This window comes from Phocoena phocoena, chromosome 1 (genome assembly GCF_963924675.1).
Source record: "Phocoena phocoena chromosome 1, mPhoPho1.1, whole genome shotgun sequence".
Classification (NCBI taxonomy): Eukaryota; Metazoa; Chordata; class Mammalia; order Artiodactyla; family Phocoenidae; genus Phocoena; species Phocoena phocoena.
In genome coordinates this window covers 42,786,448-42,811,053 of record NC_089219.1, presented here as the reverse complement: position 1 = coordinate 42,811,053, position 24,606 = coordinate 42,786,448, and the positions used below count along the sequence as shown (strand labels likewise).

At 37.1% G+C, this 24,606-nt stretch overlaps 1 protein-coding gene across 1 annotated transcript in view; it reads left to right on the top strand.

Moving 5' to 3' along the window:
- Positions 1-23,889: 23,889 nt before the first annotated feature.
- The window catches only part of EPS15 (epidermal growth factor receptor pathway substrate 15), a 66,419-nt gene continuing 65,702 nt past the window's right edge, over positions 23,890-24,606 (top strand). The window contains exon 1 of the mRNA XM_065892203.1: positions 23,890-24,060. Within this exon, the coding sequence (XP_065748275.1) occupies positions 23,890-24,060 (171 nt within the window). The remainder of the gene's footprint in view (positions 24,061-24,606) is intronic.

Genomic DNA, 24,606 nt, shown 5'->3' with positions numbered 1-24,606 from the left:
TTGTCACATAGGTTAAAAAAATCCCATTTTAACAAATCTAGTAACAGTCAAAATTGGATTTTTTTCCTAAGTCAACTAAATGGAAATTTATAGCCACTAAATATAGAAGTTACATATAAGAGTTTTTATTCTTATTTTCACATTAAGTAACTACTTGATTTTATCTGCTTTATGAGTGTTTTGGGGGGAGCATTTTGTGAATTTCTGAGATTTCTTTTGCTTTTGATGTAGAACATGGGTTCCCTAAGTTGTAGAGAAGGCTAAAAGTGATGCCACCCAGAAAGATAAAGGTTACAAATTTGTATTTATGCCCCCTGCTCAGTTATGGAACACTGTGTTGTTTCATCTTCTTTCACATATGCAGACTGCTTTTTTTCCTTGCTGCCTTCATTTTATACCCACTGAGTCTCCCACCAACACAAAATACACATACAGCAGAACTTTCTGAAGCAAATTGTTTGTTCATTGAAGTCTCTGTAACATTAGTAGGCACTTCGAGTTGCATCTGCTATGCAGAATTTTCAATTAAGTAGATTTACTGAAGTCCATTCACTAGAGCATAGATACTTTTGTCCATGTCAGATATCAGTATTATTCATTAAAATGGGATTTTATCACTGTTGTCTTATCTATAACCAAAAATTTTAACCTTAAAAATTAAAATTTGCATTTGTTTTGTCTTTCAAATAATCTCTTTTCTCTTTATAATCTAAGTTTTTTAGAACTGCATTTTTTTTGCAGCTTTGACTAATCCTTTTTTGAATGTTGCTTTCCTTTCTGTGTTTTTTCTAGTTTGGACTATTTTTTCCATTCTGCAGCACTCTGCTTTTCGCCTTTCTTGTACTGTCAGTTTCTTAACTCTACTCTCTCAAGGTTAGAGCTTTACTTTATGCCTTTTTTAGCATTACGGTTTTTGGTTTACAAGATAACATTTTGAAATTAGAGGTTGTTTATGCCTCAAAGTTAATGCAGAGAAAATACCTAAACAGCATGCTTTTGTCACGTCTGTCATTTGGTCCTTGTGTGCATTTTAACTTGCCTTCCCTAAGCTCTCTGATCCACTTAAAATCACCAAAGTGGAATTTTTGTGTAATACACAAAACAGGGTGAGAGAAAATATTTTGCAAGAAGGGGACATGGTACATTTTTCTTCATATGCCCTTCTTATACTTTATATACTGTTAGCCGAACTTTTTCTTTGCTTCCTGATTGCATGTTATTTTATTGCTCTAGAACAGGAGTTTAATTTTTGTGTCAGCAGTTGAGAGTGACACAAGTACACTTATCAGTACCAACTAAGTACACTGATCTTCATTCTGGAGTCATCTATGGTATTACCATATAACTTGTTTGAAGTTAAACTTATTTGTCTCACTCTTCTTATTTGATGATATTTTTAATAGTGAAAGACTGTCAAATGTGAGTCACTTTTTTTGAGTTAGAGTGACAGAACAGGTATGGGAGTCCTGAGTTTCTTGGTTTGCTTGCACTTCTGATAGCAAATTTCTCAGTAGCACTTATGGGATGTAAGTTACTCTTGGTGATAAAAGTGAGACTAATTTTTCATTTTGTTCGCTTTTCAAATTGTCTGGCCAGGCTTAATTAGCTCATAAGTCAAGTTTGGGCAGAGTTAAAATCCTAGTAAATACTTGTCACATTCAGTAACCCACTTTAAAATTTCTGACTTTTTAGAATGATAAGGGTCTATGTGTCAGTGAAACACATAATAGTAAAACATAGTAAGAGGCATATTTGGTACAAATCTGTAATTAATATAAAATTGAGAATAGCATTAATTGAATCCTAACGGATGAGTTTTGGTATTGATAGTCAAAACAAAGCAAAACAAAACATATGAGGACAGTTATGCAGTATAGCATAAAGAAATATAGAAGGAATTATTTGCCACATTTTATTGATGTACCTGTTTATCAAGTTGGATTTTAGAGTAATGGTTTCATTTACCTAAATGATCTTAATATGCAGGTGCCAAGGGTCATAATGTGAAATAGCACTTGAATCTGATTAGAAGTCTCCTGATCAATATCGCCTATTAGCTAGCTGGGTTCAACTTTAAGCAAGTCATTTAATGTTTCTTTAGCTCTAAAATGGGGTTAATAATAGTATCTGCCCTACCTACAGACCAGTTTTCAGATTAGTACTTAGTAAATTTGTAAACCATTATATAAATGTGAGCAGATAGGTTACTGTGAACTTTTAGGTTTCTTCTTCTGTTGTGCAAGTTGGTGACATACCTTAAGTTCACAGCAACATAAGTATAATACTAAGTTTTATGTTCTGCTAATAAGGTCCTCAATATATCTTAGTTTTACATGTTTAGGCCTCAGTTTTAACATTTCCTGATGATGATCATCCTGTTATTTGTCAGTTTGGTTGTAGCATTGGGTGTAGGTCAAGTGTTTGAAGGAGCAGTTACCTTTTTGCCTTGACTTCAGCCAGCTATATAAGGCATCAAAAATGGTTCACAAAGGGGACTGAGCCAGGGTGGAAGCAAGTCATTGGGAGCCTTTCCAACTTTCAAGAGCATATTCTGTTGAGGAAGTTAAGTATAATAATAGCTTACATTTATAAAATATCATAAAGTTTGTAGAGGGACTTCATATGCAATATTTATTTAATTTTTAAAGAGGGCAGGGCAGAGATTATTTCCCTGTTTTGCAGTGAAGATCATGCAGCTAGTAAAACAGCAGAGCCCAGAATAAGCCCAGCTAGGTTTTCTAAATACAAATACCATTCAGAGAATAATCTTGACACCTCCATTATTGAAAGAAAACCATATGTAAAAGATGTCATATAAGACAGTTTCATGTATGGTGATATTAATATTTACTATGGAACATGCTGAGCGGTTGGTTTTACTTTAAATAGACACTGAAAGTATTTAATAAAAGTAAATGTTGAATTAAATAAAATCAACCACCATTTATTTAATACAAATACAAATAAATCACAATTCACCTCCCCAAGAAATTTATGCTTCAGTGGAGGAATTAGTTTATAAATCTGATATCTGCTTTACTGCAACATTCTAGACAGGCTAAGATCACACGACGAAGACATTGGGATCTCAAGTGGTGGTATATATTACAGAACAACAGCTTTTAGAGAGTTTAAGGGAAAATGTCTTAGTATATAACTGCCTGTGTGTGTGTGTGTGTGTGTGTGTGTGTGTGTGTGTGTGTGTGTGTAAAATTGCACTAGATAGGGTTTTCTTAAGTGAATTAAAAGTGTTAGTAATACCATAAAATATGTATCCATATAGTGCTTTTAAACATTTTTAATGCTTTGCCGCATGGAATTTTATAGTAATAATGTTATAATTGTGAACTCTTTGTTTTTAGAACATCATAGGATCAAGTCCTGTCGCAGATTTCTCTGCTATTAAGGAGCTAGATACCCTTAACAATGAAATAGTTGACCTACAGAGGTATGTAAAGTAAAATTATACCTGATTATATAAATACATCCACACACTCCTTTCTGTTTCTAATGTATATCTTGGGTAAGTACTACTTTAGTTGGTTAAGTACTATGGTTCTTAAAATGGGAATCGGTGTACCTTATTAAATCTAAGGCAAATAGAAAGCCCAGAGATAAACCCATACATATATGGTCACCTAATTTACGACACAGGAAGCAAGAACATACAATGGAGAAAAGACAGCCTCTTCAGTAAATGGTGCTGGGAAAACTGGACAGCTACATGTGAAAGAATGAAATTAGAACACTACCTAACACCATACACAAAAATAAACTCCAAATGGATTAAAGACCTAAATGTAAGACCAGACACTATAAAACTCATAGAGGAAAACATAGGAAAAACTCTCTGACATAAACCACAGCAAGATCTTTTTTGACCCACCTCTTAGAGTAATGAAAATAAAAACAAAAATAAACAAATGGGACGTAATGAAACTTAAAAGCTTTTGCACAGCAAAGGAAACCATAAACAAGATGAAAAGACAACCCTCAGAATGGGAGAAAATATTTGCAAACGAAGCAGCAGACAAAGGATTAATTTCTGATATATACAAACAACTCATGGAGCTCAATATCAAAGAAACAAACAGTACAATTAAAAAATGGGCAGAAGACCTAAATAGGTATTTTACCGAAGAAGACATACAGATGGCCAAGAGGCACATGAAAAGATGCTCAGCATCACTAATTATTAGAGAAATGCACATAAAAAACTACAATGAGGTATCACCTCACACTAGTCAGAATGGCCATTATCAAAAAATCTAGAAACAGTAAATGCTGGAAAAGGTGTGGAGAAAAGGGAACCCTCCTGCACTATTGGTAGGAATGTAAATTGATACAACCACTATGGAGAACAGTATGGAGGTTCCTTAAAAAACTAAAAATAGAACTACCATATGACCCAGCAGTCCTGCTACTGGGCATATACCCTGAGAAAACCATAATTCTAAAAGAGACATGTACCACAATGTTTACTGCAGCACAGTTTACAATAGCCAGGACATGGAAACAACCTAAATGTCCATTGACAGATGAATGGATAAAGAAGATGTGGCACATGTATACAATGGAATATTACTCAACCATAAAGCAGAACAAAATTGAGTTATTTGTAGGGAGGTGGATGGACCTAGAGTCTGTCATACAGAGTGAAGTAAGTCAGAAAGAGAAAAACAAATACTGTATGCTAACACATATAAGGAATCTTAAAAAAAAAAAAAGAGCGTTCTGAAGAACTTACCAGCAGTACAGGAATAAAGATGCAGACATAGAGAATGTACTTGAGGACACGGGGAGGGGGAAGGGTAAGCTGGGACGAAGTGAGAGAGTGGCATGAACATGGACATATATACACTACTAAATGTAAAATAGATAGCTAGTGGGAAGCAGCCACAGGGAGATCAGCTCGGTGCATTGTGACCACCTAGAGGTGTAGGAGGGAGACACAAGAGGGAGGAGATATGGGAATATATGTATATGTATGGCTGATTCACTTTGTTATAAAGCACAAACTAACACACCATTGTAAAGCAATTATTCTCCAATAATGTGTTTTAAAAAAGAAATAAATCTAAGGTAACCTTTAACTGCAGGATGCACTATTATGTAGCACTGAAAAAAGAAAACACTGCCAAATAAACAATGGCATTCCAACAACTATAAGGTACTATTTGATTTTGGACAGTGAAATAGTTATCAATATATCTTGGAATGAATGGAGTACAGTTTTTTTTTTTTGAAGTTTTTAAAAAATTTATTTTATTTTTGTTGAAGTATAGTTGATTTACAATGTTGTGTTAGTTTCAGGTGTACAGCAAAGTGGTTCAGTTTTACATATATATACCTATTCTTTTTCAGATTCTTTTCCCTTATAGGTTATTACAAAATATTGAGTGTAGTTCCCTGTGGTATATAGTAGGTGCTTGTTGGTTATCTATTTTATATAGAGTAGTGTGTATATGTTAGTCCCAAACTCCTAATTTGCCCCTCCCTTTCCTCTGAAATAGTTTTCCTCCAACTTCAGACACTTGAATAACAATAGGAAAAAATTATTATTTAATACATTGTATGGAAGGTATGTTAAATGCAGACACCATGCCAAGAGCTTTCATAACTTGTTATCTCATTTGATCCTCACAAAAACCTTGTAACTTGAGATAGATATTACTGTTCTGTTTTATAGGTACGGAGTTAAGATGCTTTGAGAGGTTATTTTACCCAAAGTCATACAAACCTGTAAGCAATAGAACTAATACCTAATCTCAGGACTGCTTGATTTGGAGTTTCTTTTTTATACTCACGTACTATGTAGAAACAGGCTTGAATACAATTAGATTTGAATCTAAATACAGCAGGTCCTATTGGTATTTCCTAATTCCCTTGTTCCCTAGAAACTTTTTATAGTAATACTCATTGTAAAAATGACCTCCTAAAATTACTTTTTAAAAAGTGAGACCATTTTTCCATCTACAGGGCATTGGATTTAAATATCATTTTACTTACAGAAACATTTTTTTTTAACCTTCACAACACTTTAAAGCAGATAATGGCTGATACTTTATTTTGTTGATGATATTGAGACATAAGGGGATTAAATGATTTAGCTGGGTTATATGGCAAGAACTTGGGAAAGATCTTTCCTCATCCATGAGACTACATTGAGATTATTGTAGAGAAACTTAATTATGATTTTTTTCAGTTGCAAGAAAGAACTCAACCCAGATTAAGTGAGAGTGAATTTATTTACTTGTGAAACTAAGACCTCCTAGAGGTAGGGATGGCTTAAAGCATAGCTTCGTACTGGGGCTCAAAAGATATAATCAGTTCTCTTGCTCTCTCCATTTCTTGTTTCCACTTCCACTGCATGGTTCCATTCTCAGATAGGCTTTCCTGTTATGTTGTCAAGGGGGTTATTGCACATCTGAGTCTCATGTACCTATTATTTCAGATCTAGTGGAGTTACTCTCTTGTGGCGGTTCCTGAACAAATCATAAAATTCAATCTGATTGGACTGGTTTAGGGTCTTACATACTGAAACAGTCAGTGGCCAAGGTTGTATTGTTTGCTGATTTGTCATGAGCTCTGTCCTGGGCTGCAGGGTTGGAGGGGGGGTGGCAAGTTTGCCACCGGGACCACATGGAGGAGGGGGTATCCCCACATGAAAATTCTGCCAGAAGGGGAATGAATTCTGAGAGTAAATGTCTATAGAAAGCAGTATAGCTTCAAATCCACAGTAATTTCAGTGATCGCCCTTAGTATCATCTGCCAATTTGAACAGTATGTCTTGACATTCTGTAACCTTAGTCTGGGCACCTTTTTAAACGGGATTGTTTAGTTTTGACTTACCTGCCTTCTACTGAATTCTACCAAAGTCTATTTCCAGCTCAAAAATTGGCCTTTGCCGATTACATAAAGCTTTTAGTATTGGAATCAAAAAACAAACAAACGAAAACAAACCCTTGGAGATTACATAATCCAATTTCTTTTTTACTCGTGGGGGAAAAAAATCAAAGTCATACATCAGGTCAGCAAAAGTGCTGGCTGGTACCCAAACCTGGTTGTATAGTTCTAGTTCTACATTTTTTTCTATTATATAAGACAGCTTTTCATTAAGATTTAGAACATTTTTACTTTGGTTTGAAAAAAAAGTAAATATTTGATTACTCAGTCTATAATGGTGTATAGACTTCATTTCATATGGTCTATAAACGGTCCATTAGCATTTTTGCTTGCCTTATGAGAAATGTGCATTTAATAGCTAGATTTGGGGCTTCCCTGGTGGCGCAGTGGTTGAGAATCTGCCTGCCAATGCAGGGGACACGGGTTCGAGCCCTGGTCTGGGAGGATCCCACATGCCCCAGAGCAACTAGGCCCATGAGCCACAACTACTGAGCCTGCGCATCTGGAGCCTGTGCTCCGCAACGAGAGGCCGTGATAGTGAGAGGCCCGCACACCGCGATGAAGAGTGGGCCCTGCTCGCCGCAACTAGAGAAAAGCCCTCGCACAGAAACAAAGACCCAACACAGCCAAAAATAAATAATTAGAAAAAATAGTATCTAGATTTGAAAATACTTGTCATCTGTGCCTCTCAAGCCTATGAAAATAGACACATACCCCAGTATTCTAGGGCTTGCTTGATTTCAACAGTAGTCATTTTACTTATGAAATGTTTTTATGATGAGTTTTAATAGGAAGTAGAGCATCGTACATAAAATGTTCTTGCTGATACAAACACTTGTAATACAGTAAGTCCCCTACATACAAACCTTCAAGTTGCGAACTTTCAAAGATGTGAACATGTGTTCACATGTCCAGTCGCATAAGTTAGTTCACGTGTCTGGCGTACATTGACACGTGTGTGCATCCTCTACAAGTGGTTGTGCTTTTGTGTACTTTACAGTACTTATAGAGTACAGTAGTACAGTATCTTTACTTCAAGCCCAGGATGTCTGGAAGCAAGTGTAAAAGCAGCAGTGATGTAGCTGGTACTGCCAACAGCCCCTGTATTCCAGCTGTTTTACTGTACTACTGTACTTTTCAAGGTACTGTACTGTAAGATTAAAAATGTTTTATTTTTCGTGTTTTTTTTGTTTTTTATGTATTATTTGTGTGAAAAGTATTATAAACTTGTTACAGTACAGTATTATATAACCGATTGTGTTAGTTGGATACCCAGGCTAACTTTGTTGGTCTTACGAACAAATTGGAATTTAATGTATGTGCTCTCGGAATGGAACTTGTTCGTATGTAAGGGACTTACTGTATTAGTTACATTTTGATAAACTGAGCTTTCACTAACTTCTAGTTACCATAATGTTAAGTTGTACTAGTGGCAGTCTTACATAGTGAATTACAGCTAAACACATAAAAAAAAAATCTAACATTTTGTGACTGTCTTATTAAGAAAATCATAGTGCTTCAAAACCTTATTAAGTTTTAAATTGTAGTCACAGTTTATAACACAGTTTAAATTGTAGTCACAGTTTATATATACTTGACACTTGTGAAAATATTTTCCCTAGGCTTTTATTTTAGGTCAAATCTACAGTGTAGGCAAACTTCCATCATCTGTCAACTTCAGTAATGTCATAATAAGGCTCATCTATCCATGCTAAAATTATGGTTGTTAAAATTCAGTTTTGTAAATGGTTGTATTAAGTCACTACCACCAAGTCTTTAACACATTACGTTATAAACCTTGGCTTTTGTTACTGTGAATGACTATTTTTTCTGTGCAATGGTATTACTCTTTAGCCTTTAAATCTTTTATTAATCTATCAGGCAGTGACGTGTGTAACTACAAAATAGGAAAAAAGAATTTAAACAGATTTTATTTGTGGCTTTTACTAAATTGTCATCTGACAGAAGATTAGCTCCTTCTTATTTGTTTGGTTTTCAGATGAAGATATTTAATTTTAGTCCAGGGATCAAACCTGCAAATAAACGATGTACATAATATGGTACTGTAATGAGAATGTAATGAATATGGTGCTTTACAAGATTTGCTTTTTCCCCCTCAGTGATAGTTACAATACATACTCATAAAAATTTGGAAAACACGGAAAAGCATAATGAAGAAAGGAATGTTTATTTTATTTACTTATTTACTTTTGGCGGTGTTGGGTCTTCGTTGCTGCACGCGGGCTTTCTCTAGCTGTGTCAAGCAGGGGCTACTCTTCGTTGTGGTGTGTGGGCTCTAAGCTCACAGGCTTCAGTAGTTGTGACATGCGGGCTTAGTAGTTGTGGCTCACGGGCTCTAGAGCACAGGCTCAGTAGTTGTGGAGCACGGGCTTAGTTGCTCCGTGGCATGTGGGCTCTTCCCGGACCAGGGCTTGAACCCGTGTCCCCTGCATTGGCAGGTGGATTCTTAACCACTCTGCCACCAGGGAAGCCCCAGGAATGTTTCTTAGAATAATAATTTGTTATGAGCGTTGAAAATCAATGGAGATATAAAAAACTATATATAACCTCAAGAGTTGGTTGGGTAAAGAATGTTCTTTGTTATCAGTCAGAAAATGAGATGTTTTCTTCCCTAGTTCACCAAATTGTTTCTAGTTGAAAATATAGGACATTGGGAGCTTGAGGCAGGATGACTTTCTGTGTCATTTGTCTCTTTAAATTTTTTATATGATTCCTTCAACATTTGTTATATAGGGATTTAATTATATAGACCAGATTAAATTAGTATAATATTTTTAACTTAAGGGAAAGCAGTGGTTTTAAAATAATCTTATCAAATACCTGGATCTCTCACCTGAGCTGAACACCTATATTTTTCATTGCCCAACTAGTGTTTTCATCTGAATGTTCAGTAGGACCTGACTTCCTAATTTTCCCCTGACCACTATCCTTGTCTCTTTTATTTCCCTTTCTCAGTGACATCACCATTTATTGTCACTCAAGCTAGAAACCTGAGATTTTTCTTCTCATTTTTATTCTTCTGTTTTTGAGATGTTTCTTGAAATCATTCCTACCCTCTTCATCTCCTTTGCCTGATCAACTCCTCCTCATCCTTCAGATCTCACCTTAGATGTTATTTCCTCTGGAAGCCTTCCCCTTCCCAACCCTCATACCTATCAAATCTTATTTAAGAGCCTATCTTACATAGTTTTTAAAATTTACACTTGTCATAGCATAATTGTCTGTTTTATTTGGATATCTCACTAGACTATGTACTTCTTAATCATAGGGACTATTTGCTTGCTCACTGTTAATCCCTACTGCTTAGCTTATGTAATAGATACAATATATATATATATATAGCTTACATAATAGATATATAGAGAAAATAATTTGTTCAGTGTTGTTGAAATCTGTCCTGTCCTTTCTGCTTTTTCTGTCTAGTTTTAGCCCTTACCTCAGTTCACTTTCCTGAGTATGGCGTAAAATCTCTTCCTTTGCGGTGCTCTCTTGGCATCCTGACCATTCTTCTGTCTTAGCTACTTCCCACAATAAAGTAGGACCATCTCCCACTTTGATAGTGTAAAGCAGCAGTCCCCAGCCTTTTTGGCACCAGGGACCGGTTTTGTGGAAGACAGTGTTTCCACGGACCCAGGGTGGGGGGTTAGGGGGGATGGTTTTGGAATGATTCAAGTGCATTACATTTATTGTGTACTTTATTTCTATTATTATTACATTATAATATATAAGGCAATAATTATACAACTCAACATAATGCAGAATCAGTGGGAGCCCTGAGCTTGTTTTCCTGCAACTAGATGGTCCCATCTGGGGGTGACGGGAGACAGTGACACCCAAAGTGTGTTGCTTATGTCCAGTCTACTCCGTAATCTCGTTTTGGCTGCTGTCACTGCAGAAAACCCTGCTTCACAAAGATAGGGTGTTGGAAATGGAAGCAGCCTTTTCAGTGCTTTTTGTGGCAATCTCAGGATATTCCGCCTTAGCTTTCATCCAGAACATATGGAGATTTGAAGTTGTCTCAAACATACTTTTAAGGCTACTGTCATTTGTGATCTCAACCAGTTGATCCTCTTCTAGCACGGACAAAGTCGATTCACCTGGCTTATTCACAAATGGGTTGCAGATCCATTCCTTCCCAGTTTGGGGGTCTTTTGTGGTTGGGAAGTAATGCTCAAAGTCTTTTGAAAGCTGAGATAGGTGATCATGCACCAGCTGGGAGAAAGAAGGCCCTGACTCAGTCTCTTTCAAAATCTCTGCCAATGTTTGAAACATGTCAAAAATCCCAGTGTTCAGTCGTCGCCCCCATAATTCAAGTTTGGCTTTGAATGCAGCCACTTTATCTGCCGACTTGAACACAGTTGTTGTTCTCCCCTGAAGTGACAGATTGAGTTTGTTGAGAAGGTTGAGTATGTCACACGTAAGCAAATTTTGTGACCCATTCTGTGGCACTGAAATGTGCTTCCAGTGGTGACTGTTTTTCTAAAAGAAATCTCTGGAGCAGCTTTCTTAACTCAAAAGCTCTGGCCAGTGATCTGCCTTTAGAAAGCCATCTCACTTCTGTGTATGAGAGAAGACGTGTGTGCTCTGCGTCCATCTCCTTGCAGAGCTGTGTGAACAAACGTGAGTTAAGGGCGTGTACTTTACTTTGGTTGATAATTTTAATGATATCCTGCAAAACACTGTTAAGCTCGTGACATTTTTCCGCTACCCAGTGTTTCTCTATGGATGACAGAGTGTGTAGACTCACCTTCAGAAACGACCTCTTTGACCCGAGTAGTGAAACCAGAAGGCCGTCCAGTCATGGCAGCTGCTCCACCCATGCATATAGTGACACAAAATGACCCATTCAGTTTTCCTGATACGTAATCATTCAAAGACTTGAATAGTTCTGCAACTGTGGTGTTGGTTGGCAACAAAAGTGTACATAACGTATCCTCATGTGCATCCTCCTGAAAAATATATCACACAAAAACAAGCATTGTTGCCTTGTTGTCAACATCGGTAGACTCGTCAATCTGGATTGTGTACCACGGTGACTCATTAATCCTCTCTAACGATTGTGCCTTAATATCCTCTGCTATTTCATCAGTTTGTCTAGTTAGGGTGCTAGCTGAAAGAGGAACATGCGCCACCTTTTGAACTGCAGCCTCTCCGAAAAGTTCATGACAGATGTCCTTAGCAGCAGGCAGGATCAACTCTTCACCAATAGTAAAGGGCTTCTTAGCTTTAGCAATGCAGTTAGCCACTAAGAATGACGCTGTCAGTGCAGACACATTTGATGAAGTGGTGGCCTTCAATAATTGCTTCTGTTTTTTGTGTTCACATTTTTTCCTTTTGAAAAACTCCAAAGGCTTGTTTTTTAGTGCAGGGTGCTTGTTCTCCGTGTGGCAAAGCAGTTTTGAAGGTTTCATGGCTGTGTTGGATAACCAGTTGCCACATATTATACAAAGTGGGCTTGGAGAATGTCAATCACCTGTTGCAGTGAACCCGTAATTTAAGTAGGATTCTTGGTGTTTTCTTTTAAATACAGTTTTCTTTTTGTTGGTAGTCTTAGAATTTTCTGCTGTTTCATCATTGGGCCTTTCCCCCTTTTCAAAGAAGCTCTCTAGTGACATTTGTTTTTTACTCATTTTGGCTAGGGTTAGCTTGTGGGTTTACCACAACTGTGACCGAGACAAGTGTGCAGTGCGGGGAAAGAGATGCAGATGGAAGGAAGTGGTAAATAAAATAATGGGCGGGCCATGCGCGGACTAAAATCAGTGTCAGATTCTGACTTAAAGCCTGCTACCACATGCAGCTGTACAATTGAAGTACATCAACTCACTTGCCACTATAAAACCTGCCACCACACGCAGCTTAATTGTCAATTCCCCCTCACTGATACGGTTTTTTTTTTTTTTTTTGTGGTATGCGGGCTTCTCACTGTTATGGCCTCTCCCATTGCGGAGCACAGGCTCCGGACGCACAGGCTTAGCGGCCATGGCTCACGGGCCCAGCCGCTCCGTGGCATATGGGACCTTCCCGGACCGAGGCACGAACCCGCGTCCCCTGCATCGGCAGGTGGACTCTCAGCCACTGCGCCACCAGGGAAGCCCCTCTGATAGGGTTTTGATATGAGTCTGCAAACCATTTATTATGGTCTCTGTGCAGTCAGACCCTCTGCTAATGATAATCTGTATTTGCAGCCGCTCCCCAGTGCTAGCATCACCACCTCAGCTCCACCTCAGATCATCAGGCATTAGATTCTCATAAGAAGCGTGCAACCTAGATCCCTCACATGCTCAGTTCACAGTAGGGTTTGCGCTCCTATGAGATCCTAACGCAGCCACTGATCTGACAGGAGGCGGAGCTCAGGCGGTAATGCAAGCGATGGGGAGCAGCTGGAAATACAGATGAAGGTTCACTGGCTTGCCTGCTGCTCACCTCCTGCTGTGTGGCCTGTTTCCTAACAGGCTACAGACCAGTACCAGTCTGTGGCCTGGGGGTTGGGGACCCTTGCTGCGAAACTCCTAGAACAGATACCATGTGTTTGCTCTTGTACTCTCTCTCAGTGTTCAGCATAGTGCTCTGATCGACCATTTCAGTTTCATTCCTCCTCTCTAGCCATGTGGTGGGTGGGCTTATTACCTCTCAGCTCAACGTGCCACCAGTTTTTATTCTTCTGTGCCTCTGCTCCTACTCTTCCCCTTTGCCTGAGCACACCTTTTACCTTGTAAAGTTTTATTCCTGCTTTAAGGCCCAGCTTAAATATCATCTCCTTTGTCAAACCTTCCCTGAAACCTTGGTTGCTAGTTCCTCTTTCCTTTCTACTTACAGTCTTTATTCCTTTATAATAGTACTCACCACATTTTAGTGTGATCTTTTTTTTTTTTTTTTTAATTTTTTGGCTGCATTAGGTCTTGGTTACTGCCCATGGGCTTTCTCTAGTTGTGGCGAGCGGGGGCTACTCTTCGTTGCAGGGTGGGGGCTCCTCATTGCAGTGGCTTCTCTTGCTGCAGAGCATGGGCTTTCGTCACGAGGGCTTTCGGCATGAGGGCTTCAGTAGTTGTAGCACGCCGGCTCAGTAGTTGCGGGAAGCGGGCCCTAGAGCACAGGGTCAGTGGATGTGGTGCATGGGCTTAGTTGCTCCACAGCATGTGGGACCTTCCCAGACCAGGGATCGAACCGTGTCCTCTGCATTGACAGGTGGATTCTTAACCACTGTGCCACCAGGGAAGTCCTGATCTTTTTTTTTAATGTGTCTTTTTTTCTGTTTTGATTTGAACTCCTTCAGGACAGGGTCTGTGTCTTATTCATTTGGATATGTCTAGAAATTAATGCACACAGTGCCTGTCACCACAGAATTTCAGTACAGGTTAGTTGGTTGAATAAATAAGTCAAAGTTTGTTATAAATATTAGAATATTTTCCAGACTTAATTCCTGCAAAGTTTATGGCAGACTAGAAACCATCACTAAATGTTGAAATAAAGCAAATGATCTTCTGAATAATAGCTTATTTTGAAGACCATAGAAGAAGATTTTGTAGGCAAGAGGGTTTTTAATGCTGAAGGTTAATGGACTGATTTTTTTTGTATTTTGCCAATCTGTTCTTGTGTCAGGGATTTCCTTTGAGAATCTGATAAAGGCTATTAGACTCTGCCTCCAGAAAAAAAACATGTTTATCCATGTACACCGTTTTGCATTTATTTCAGGAGTTCCTAGACCCTTAAAAACTATCCATGGACCAATTTTTAAGAACCCTTGTTCTGAAAGTAAAGTGGCTCAAACAGAGAAGTTCGTGACAGTGAAAAGGCAAAACATACCAAGAAATTGCTTCAGTCTCTTAGATAGTGTGGTGGTGGTGGATTATGCTGAGGCAGGAGTTAATATTTATTTGTCTTCTACCAGCTTCTACTTCCTTCCTGTCTTCTGTCCTTTTAGCAAGAACATCAGGAAGTAAAAGCTACATCCTGTCAGGCCAGTTTGTTATCCTGGTCTTGGGCCAGTAAACAGGATAGATGATTACAATAATAGTTATTTGGCATTGTGCTATTCCTGCTTTATATAAATTCTCTTATTCAATTCTTGCAACACGGCTGAAGGGTAAGCAGTTTTATTCTGATTTTTCAGATGAGGAATGGACAAGTTTTCTAAGAAGTTTTCCTTGATATCCACTTCAGCTCAGAGAACACTCAATATCCTTCTCTCCAAACACTTACAATACTGAATTATATTTCTTTCCCCAGTAGTCTCTGAGCTCTGTGTGATAGTACCAACTGTCTCTTAAAATTTCTAATTAGGCAGTATAGTGTAGTATTATTTCAGAGCATGGGCGTTGTAACCAGATTGCCTGGTTTGATTCCGTACATGACTTAGACAAGTTACTTAACTATCTGTGCCTCAGTTTCTTCATCTGTAAAATAGAAATACGAATAATCCCATGTAAAATGCTTAGTACAGTTCCTGGAACATGGTAAATTCTCAATGCATGTTAGTAATCATCATCATCATCCCCAAAACCTAGCTCAGCATTTAGAGCACAGCATTCACTGAAAGGTGCTCAGCAGACATTGGTTGGAATAGCTGAATGAGCACTCTCTTCCCTAGTTGGAGACTGGAACTGTGTAGCTCGGCAGCCAGAATCTGTGTTCCTAAATATATAGATCTCTACCTCAATCATATATAAGAACTGATTTTTTAAAAAATATTTCAGGCAATGTTAGCATATGGTTTGAATTTTTTTTAAATTATGTTTTTGGTTTAGTTTAGTTCAAATACTGTGAGAAAACATTAGCTCTGGAGAGAGCATTGCTTATACTGTCGAATCTGGAATTCTTTTGCTTATAAAATCCAATGTGTTCTGTTTCTGGCCCTGTGGTACTGATGCTAGAAGGTTTCAATTGTGACTACCTCAGCAATGGCGTTACTGATTGAGTAATCGAAGCTCTACATTGTAGTATGCGTTTGTTTGGTAATAAGGAGGCATCTTAATTCGTTTTCACATAAAGTACATGGCTCATCATTTAAAACCTCTGCTTGGGTAGACTTCCCTTATTTGAAACGCTCCTTGCTCAAGTCTGAATCTGTTTAGCAGCCGCTAGCCACATGTGGCTATTGAGCACTTGAAATATGGCTAATCCAAACTAAGATGTGCTATTAGTATAAAATATACTGGATTTCAGAAGAAGAATGTAAATATTTTGGATATCTTGGATTAAGTAAAACATATTAAAATAAATTTCACTTGTTTCTTTTTAATATATAGCTATTTGATCATTTAAGATTACATGTGTGTCATTATTTCTCTTGGACTGCTCTGGTCTGAATCAGTTGTTTTCTATAAAAATTACATTTTATTTGCTTGTATTATTTTGTGACACTGGTAGCTTATTAAGGGGCACTTACCTCTTTTAAGAGAGCAATACTTTTTAGAATGTGTTTCAGTTTGTCTTTGGGAAACAAAAATATCTACCAAGAAATTTCAGCTCCTGAAGGATTTAGGAGTCAGTCTCTACCAACATACTTAAGTCCTAACTGCCATCACTCTGGATGCTTGATTACAACTTTCCAAAAAGCCAGTAGATGTTCTACTTTTATACTAGTAAATTGTATGATGATGATGATGATGATGATCACCGACATTTACTAAGCACTTATTGTGTGGTAGGAATTGTGCTGAAGTATTTCTAGATATAATATAAATTAGTCATCCCCATCAACTTTATTATCCCTTTTTTTTAAATTACGAAAACCAAGTTCTAGTCTTACATTTCTTTTCTTTGAGTTTTTTCATCTCATTTTGTTCTGCTATATAAGTAGAATAAATTAATTATTTGGGGTTTGCAAAATAAACTTTCATTTCTCCTTTTAAAAAGTGAAACATCTAATTTTGGATTCTGCCACTGACAGGGCAGTGGTCATGTGAGCCATACCCCAAAGTTGGTGTTTTCCCCTGATTCCAGTTAGGCTTTCAACAGTTTATGCCCATGAATACATTCGGACTTTTTTTTCAAAACTAAAGCTCATTAAAAAGCCAGCCTCCTAGAACTAAGAAATTTAGTTTTTCCCATAGGACTGAATGCACTTAAACTTTTATAGCAATTATCTTTTTTTCTTTAAAGTCTTTATTGAATTTGTTACACTATTTTAATTAATTAATTAGTTAATTAATTTTTGGCCGCGTTGAGTCTTCATTGCTGCGCACAGGCTTTCTCTAGTTGTGGCAAGCGGGGGCCGCTCTTCGTTGCGGTGCTCAGGCTCTAGGCGTGCGGGCTTCAGTAGTTGTGGTACACAGGCTTAGTTGCTCTGCGGCATGTGGGATCTTCCTGGACCAGGGCTCGAACCCGTGTCCCCTGCATTGGCAGGCGGATTCTTAACCACTGCGCCACCAGGGAAGTCCCTATAGCAGTTATCTTAACAGTTTTATAATTAATGGCTATGTTTGTTTTCCCAGCAAACTGTAAGTAGGGGCCCTGGTTTAATCTTTTTTGGCATGTAGAAGATACTCAATAGCTGTTTGTTGAAATAATATATAGTTATATAATGATTATATATTTAAGGCAAAGGGAAATTAAAAACTTAAGGTACAAATCAATGTCTTTACTCTCAAACTTTAACTTAAGTTTTTATCAACTAAATATGAATTCTTAGAGTGAAAGACCATCTAACTTTCGACTGGTTTGAATTACACGCCAGAATTTTCTTATCAGCTGTCTGTAGTTGTTACTCTAATCTAACTTAAGACTTCTGACAGTTCCCAAGATAAGCAGAGTCAGAGTGTTCTATTGCCTTTCTAGCAATTGTCATCAGCTTTCTCAGTAATAAGAGCCTCTGCTTCCTCTCTTCCCCCACAGAGCAGGGCCAGCAGAGAAAGAAGAGCTATGTTGTTAAATAATGCCATTCAGAGTTCAAAAAAGCACAGCTCAGAAATCTTTAGGGACTCCCATTGCCAGTGAATTAAAAGTCTGTGTGTCTTTACCCAGTACTGAAGTTCTTTTATAATCTTACCCTGATCTACCATTCCAGCTTTATTTACCACACATGAACCCTCCATCTTAGATAAATTAGTCTGCTGTCTAGAATTTTCTCACCTCTGTGCTTTCTTTTTTATTAATTTTTTCACTGTGGTAAAATATACATAGCATAAAGTTGACCATTTTAGCCATTTTTAAGCATACAGATCAGTGGCATAGGTGTATTTACGTTGTTACACAGCTGTCACCACTGTTCATCTCCAGAATTTTATCATCCGAAACTGAATGATTTAATTGGACTTGATATCAACTCAACTTCGATGGTATGCAAAATCCTACTTCTGTAAATTCTGTCCCTTCCACTTTATGTTGTTGATGTCATAAATTACATCTTTATACATCATATATCCACTAACATAGCTTTATAATTATTTTTTATGCATTTGTCTTTTAAATCTTACAGAAAATATAAAGGGGAGCTGTAAACCAAAATTACAATAGTACTAGTTTTTGGTTTTGTCCATGTATCTACCTTTACTGGAGATCTTTATACCTTTGTGTGGCTTCAAGTTGCTGTCTAGTAGCCTCCTTTCATTTCAATCTGAAGGACTCCCTTTAGCATCTGTTATAGCACAAGTCTAAAGGTAATGAAATCCTCAGCTTTTGTTTATCTGGGAATATCTTAATTTTTCCCTCATTTTTGAAGGACAGTTTTTCCAGATAGAGTATTTTCAGTTGACAGTTTCTTTTTTATTTCAGCATTTTAAATATGTCATCCCACTGCCTTCCGGCCTTCAAAGTTTCTGCTGAGAAATCCAATGATAACCTTACTTTTGATCCCATGTACATGAAAAGTCTTTCCTTTCTTATTGCTTTCAAAATTCTGTCTTTGTCTTTCAACAATTTGATTATAATTGTCTCAGTGTGAGTTTCTTTGGATTTTCCTGCTTGGCATTCATCGAGCTTCTTGGGTTGTAGATGTGTGTATTTCATCAAATTTGGGAAGTTTTCTTCTTGGTTTACCTCTTAGTCTGCCATTGTACTGACATCCTTTTTGCTTTCTTGCATAAGCTCTCCCTTGCATTTGAAATGCCATTTTTCTACCCAACATTGATTCTTTGCTTCAAGGCTTAACTGAAGTCTCATCTTAACTGAGTCTTCAAGGTTTTGTGTCACAAAGCATTCCCAGGCTGGAATAATTTCTTTTGAAATACCATATGATAAATATACCACTTACTGTCTGCACAGCTTATTTTTGCAATTCCATAATCCTGCCTTCACTGATACCAAGGAAGCCTTTTCAGACCCTCTCCAGAGCCAGGTACCCATCTTCTGTGTTCCCACAGCACCTTGTACTTGCCTGTTGTAGCACCCAGTACCCTGCATTGCAGTTATCTTTTTATGTTCTCCTGCCCAACCCCTCACGTACACTTAATGGAAAGTGTCTGTCTCATTGTTTTTTTGTATCACTAAAGTACAGCACAGTGACAGGTATGTAGTAGAATTCAGTATTTGTTTGTTAAATCAATACGTAGGTTTTAAAGTTGCATAAGGGTATATTGGGTACCGTTGTGTATTCTCGTTTTTACCCCTCACAACAATCTTTGTGTATGATATGTAAAGTAGATATTACCTTCAATTTACTTTAAGGAATTAGCTCACACAGTTGTGGAGCTGGCAAGTCTAAAATCTCTAGAACAGGATGATAAGCTGGAGACTCAGGTAAAAGTTCATGTTGTAGCTCAAGTCTGAAGACAGTTTGGAAATAGAATGGCCTCTTCCTTGGGGAAGCCTCAGTTTTTTTCTCTTAAGGCCTTAAACTCACCCACCACACTATGGAGGGTATCTACTTTACTCAAAGTCTGCTGATTTAAATGTTAATTTTATCTAAAAAAAATACCTCTATAGCAACATCCAGACTGGTGTTTGACCAAATATTTGGGTACCATGGCCTAGCCAAATTAGTACATAAAATTAACTATCACAGAGGGTGATAGCCAGGGCTTAAGCCCTTCCAAATTTCTTTGTCTCCTGCCTTTCACCTCTGCTTCTTTGTATGAAAATTTTATTATTCTTTAGACAGAGACAGCAAATGCCAACAACATCTTGACCTAAATTTGCCCATCTTCATCATTTCACAGGAATAATTTTTCTTAAGAATGAATGAAATAATCCATGTAAAGTACTTATCACATAACACCTATCATATAGTAAAAAGTTAATAAGTTCTAGTTTCAATAATTGTTATTGTTAGTAGTAGTAGATATGGTAGTGGTAATAGTGGTTTTCTATTAATTCCAAATTAAGGCATCCTAGATAAAGATTTTAACCACCTTGGCTTTGATCATGGGCCCAATCTTGAGGTAATTCCTGTGATTATGAAGTGGGAAGCTGTGACTGGTTAAGCTTTGGTCAGGAGCTAATCCCTGGCCAGTTACTACTCAGAGAGTTTGAGTCTGTAAAAAGATGGCATTTTCTACTTGAACTATATGGGTAGAAAGATAATAGGGAGAGAGGAGCAGTCTCCTAAAAGAAAGATTGCTGAGTACTAGGAGAAGGGAGGGTCAACCAGAACAAATAGCTGTTGCTACAGTGATTTAACAAAGATGACCTGTGATGAAACCAGTATTTGAATTCTGGACTATATTTTACTCCAAGTCTTATGCTTTGAAAATCATATAATAAGTTTCTAAAAGTAGACAGCAATTATTTTGATTATTAAGACAAGATCAATGTTTTATAAACTGTTTTGTACCCCATAATTCCTTTTAACAAATTTAAAAATTACTCCATCAATATTATTTAAAATTCTAAGTAGTGTTAATATTATGAGTAAAACAAAACCATAGCATAGGCTCAAAGCCTGCTTTTTTCTTAATTACTTGATATCTTGTACATTTCACCTTACAAATCTTAAGGTGGTAGAGATATCAGCATCTACAGAGTGAAAAATAATAATCAGAGTCAGAAAAACCATTTCATGGTAGAGCCAGATTAGAATTCTGGTCTCCAGTCTTGTGAGTGGCTTTTGCCTACTTCATAGTAGGTTTATGCAGTTATCAACTTTAGGCTTCTGAAAGCTTAGCTTGGGCTTTGCATTTCTTCCTGGTTCAGATTCTAGGTGCCATGGAATCATAGCAGTCAACTTTTGGAACACCAGGGAGCTCCTTCTCTGGCCTTTCTTTATAGCTTTGGTATTTGTGGATTCCTCAGGATGTGCTATCATCTTGGGAGTGAATAGGGCCAGAGAGATAGTCTAAAATGGAGGGTGTATAGGATCATTTCCCTTTTTTAGAAGTTACTAAGGTGAAGGCAATAGCTTTTCCTGATGTCCAAGATAAGCGGCAAAATGCTCACACACCTGTTTTGAAGTATATGTCTGTCTTATCCACATATACTGGTGGGCTCCTCAGGAAACTTCATCTAGATGTCTTTTTATTGTGGCACAGAATCTTGAAAAGAATTAAAAATTTTAATTACTAATGTTAAACAGAATGCTTGGATATTCTTGTATTGACTAATGTATCCATCACCTTTAGGAAAATATACTTGTTGTTTGAAAGAGAGGAGAATGTAAAGAACATGGTCAACCATGGTTAGTGTACCTAAATGTGTGTTTAGATATGTTTACTTGCCTGAAATGAGAAGGATAGCTATAGAGGTTAAGTGTCTGTGGAATACCACAGTATAACAATTTTGTATCTCTGAAATTATAATCTAAATTAATGAGAAAATTATTTGATTTTCAGTCTGGTTTATAGGACAGATTTTCATTAATAATGTTTTTTATCGAAAGTAATATAACTGGTCATTTTATTATTTTTAAAGTTTTTTGTTCAGTACTTATGTTATACTACTTGGTTTTGGTAAAAAAAGGACTTATGAGACCAGAATTTTACTAGATAAAAGTAGATTGAAAGTTAAGTTTAATTGATCTCAGACTAAGAGAAATTAATCCCTAAAGATTCCCATATTTTATTTAGTTGAGAATGGTCTTCAGGATGTTTGACATCACCACCACTCCACACCCCTGCCACACCCAAAATTATGAAGAGAAGTTTGTACTTTCTAAGCTTCCTCCATTTTAGCCAAACATAGACTGTTTGCTGGTTAGAGCTGAGAGTCCTTTGTAATCTGTTTTCTTTTTTCACTAAGTGAGCTTCCTTCTTTTGCTCTCCCATTCTTGTGTCTTGGCTGTGTTAAGTCAGCTCACTGCCTTCTTGCAGCCCTGTTTTCCTGCATGCACACTTTATCTTCTGACCAGGCACAGTGACAGCAGTTAACAGGGGAGCAAGAAAGGATTGAATACAAACATGCACATTAGTGTGTGCAGTTTTGGTCTATGATACCATGTTGCGTCTTCTGTTTTTGTCATTATCTACTGTCAGAAAGGAGGAGCTGAGCTGATATTGACCTAGTGTGGAATGCCTGAGGATTTGGGATGAAGGGAGGAGGCTAGTGTTTCATGTGACTGATCTTTGACATGCTGCGGCAGGACTGAAAACACTCTTCTCACTTAAGGAGGAAAGAAAAAATTTCTAAGATTTCACTTGCAGAATTTGTGGCATATATTTAGATGTTTCTTCCTGTGTTTTTCTAGCTTTCAATTTTATCTAATTTTATAAGGATTGGAAGTGGGGAATGAACTTTGCTTAATAAGTAGATTGAGGTATTATGGGAGTAACGGGCTGCAACAATGATTCACATGGTAAGAGAATGTTTAAAATCTCCACTGACATCTTGACCCACATTTTGACCCATCTGACAAACGGTTAGTGAGCTCCTTGGCCATCTCAAGTATTTAAAAGTAACAGTATACAAATAACTTCATTATTGTGCTTTTTTTCCCTCCCATATAAATCTTAAGAGCATTGCACCTGCATATCCAAAACAGTTGATTTTTGTCTACATTTAAAATCTCACCTCAAAAAAGGTGAGAAATATAAATGTAGCATGTAGTTTTTCCCTTAAGTATCTCCTTTGGTGTAATTTTCTCACTTTACTTTATGCCTCAGCTTAATGGAGGCTGATCCTCTGTTTGGGTTATGTCTGGGATGAAACTGAAATATAGTCATGAAGCTCTAAGAAGAAACTCTGCAGTACTAATCTGGAGGACTTATTGAATGGCATCCTCCCTTCTTATTGCCTTCTTTTACCTTTCCCCCACCCCCAAAATGTATTGCTGCAGAAATCTATGGCTTTTTCCTCTCATTTTGTAGAAAAAGAATGTGAAAGGAGTGGGGGTGGGGTGGGTAGACTTCAGTACAAACGGGCATTTAAATTTGTTATGTCAAAAAAAAATAGCTCTGTTTTGTAATTCTGAATTTAAGGTTGCTTAAGATTCACTTTAGGAATCCAGCTCTGATGGAAGCATGTAAGACTTTAGATAATGATGTTTCAAACTAAAAGTGGATCCTAACATGTTTGACCTGAAGAGTAGAAAGAGATAAATGCTAATGTGATTCTTTTTTTACTTAGTGTACATTGTCTTATATATTTGATCAGTTGGTATTTATGGGTGATCCTAAAATAGCTTTTGAGCAGATGTGGTATTTAATAGAGCAAATGGCCTGTGTTTTGACGATCTTTTTCTATTTTCTCTGTTGTTTCATTCTAAAATTGGTGCACACAAGTGAGATTTAAGAGGAAATTAACACTTCAGTAAATGTCCTTTTCCCTAATTTTGTTGACTGTTTCTATTAGCCATTTTCATTTTATTTGACAGTGATACTTAAGAGTTAAGCTTCAGAGCTGATGCAACTCCTCCTTTTTTTCACCAGCAATTTTCATTGGGCAGCATTTCCATAGCAACAGTGAGATCAGTGAAACCTGAGTGTTTCATTGATTATTTTTCTCCTCTTCCTTTTTTAATCTATTCTCTCTTCACCACATTTTAGTGAGAAAGCGATTTTTTTTTTTACAAACAGAGCTTATATTGATTTCTATTCCATAAATAGTTAAAAGAGGGTAGAAAAATCTGCCCTTCATTTAAAAATTGAATGTTTCACTATGTATTTAAAAAACGATTCAGGATTAGGAGGATGGATAACCATACCAGCTGTAGCTGATGTTCTCAAATATTCTTGCATTGTTTGCTGGTCTTCTAGGGAAAAGAATAATGTGGAACAGGACCTTAAGGAGAAAGAAGATACTATTAAACAGAGAACAAGCGAGGTTCAGGTATGTGAACTGTAAAATTCAGTATTCCATATCTGATTTAGGAGGATTCATTTTAAATGTATGGGGTCGTTTACTATGTGATGGTTGTGGTATTGATGAGTAGGTCAAGGGAATGCCTATTATTTATGTGATATAAATCTTTATCTTTTTGCAAAATGATTATTTTTCTCCTAATTCTGGCCTGCAAAGATTGCACTACAATGATCAAGCAGTATTTTTCAGTGTAAATTTCTAGCTTTAAAGGTATTTTAAGATGATATTTATCTGCATATTATATCCTTAAAGGTAAGTTTGAATGACTTATGATATAAATATTATTATGCCAATAAAACTGAATGAGTGAGATCATCATCATCATCATGAAAACGCAGATTGCTTTTCCATGGGTGTGAGATTTTGTTAGCTAGGAGACCTAGTATTTTAAAGGACTGTCTCTCATAATACTGATAGGGTGGGAAATGATATGGAACAATTTACAGTAGTATTTTATAAGTTGCTTAGTAGCCAGGATATCTTAAACTTTGGCATAAAGAGATTTAATTCATT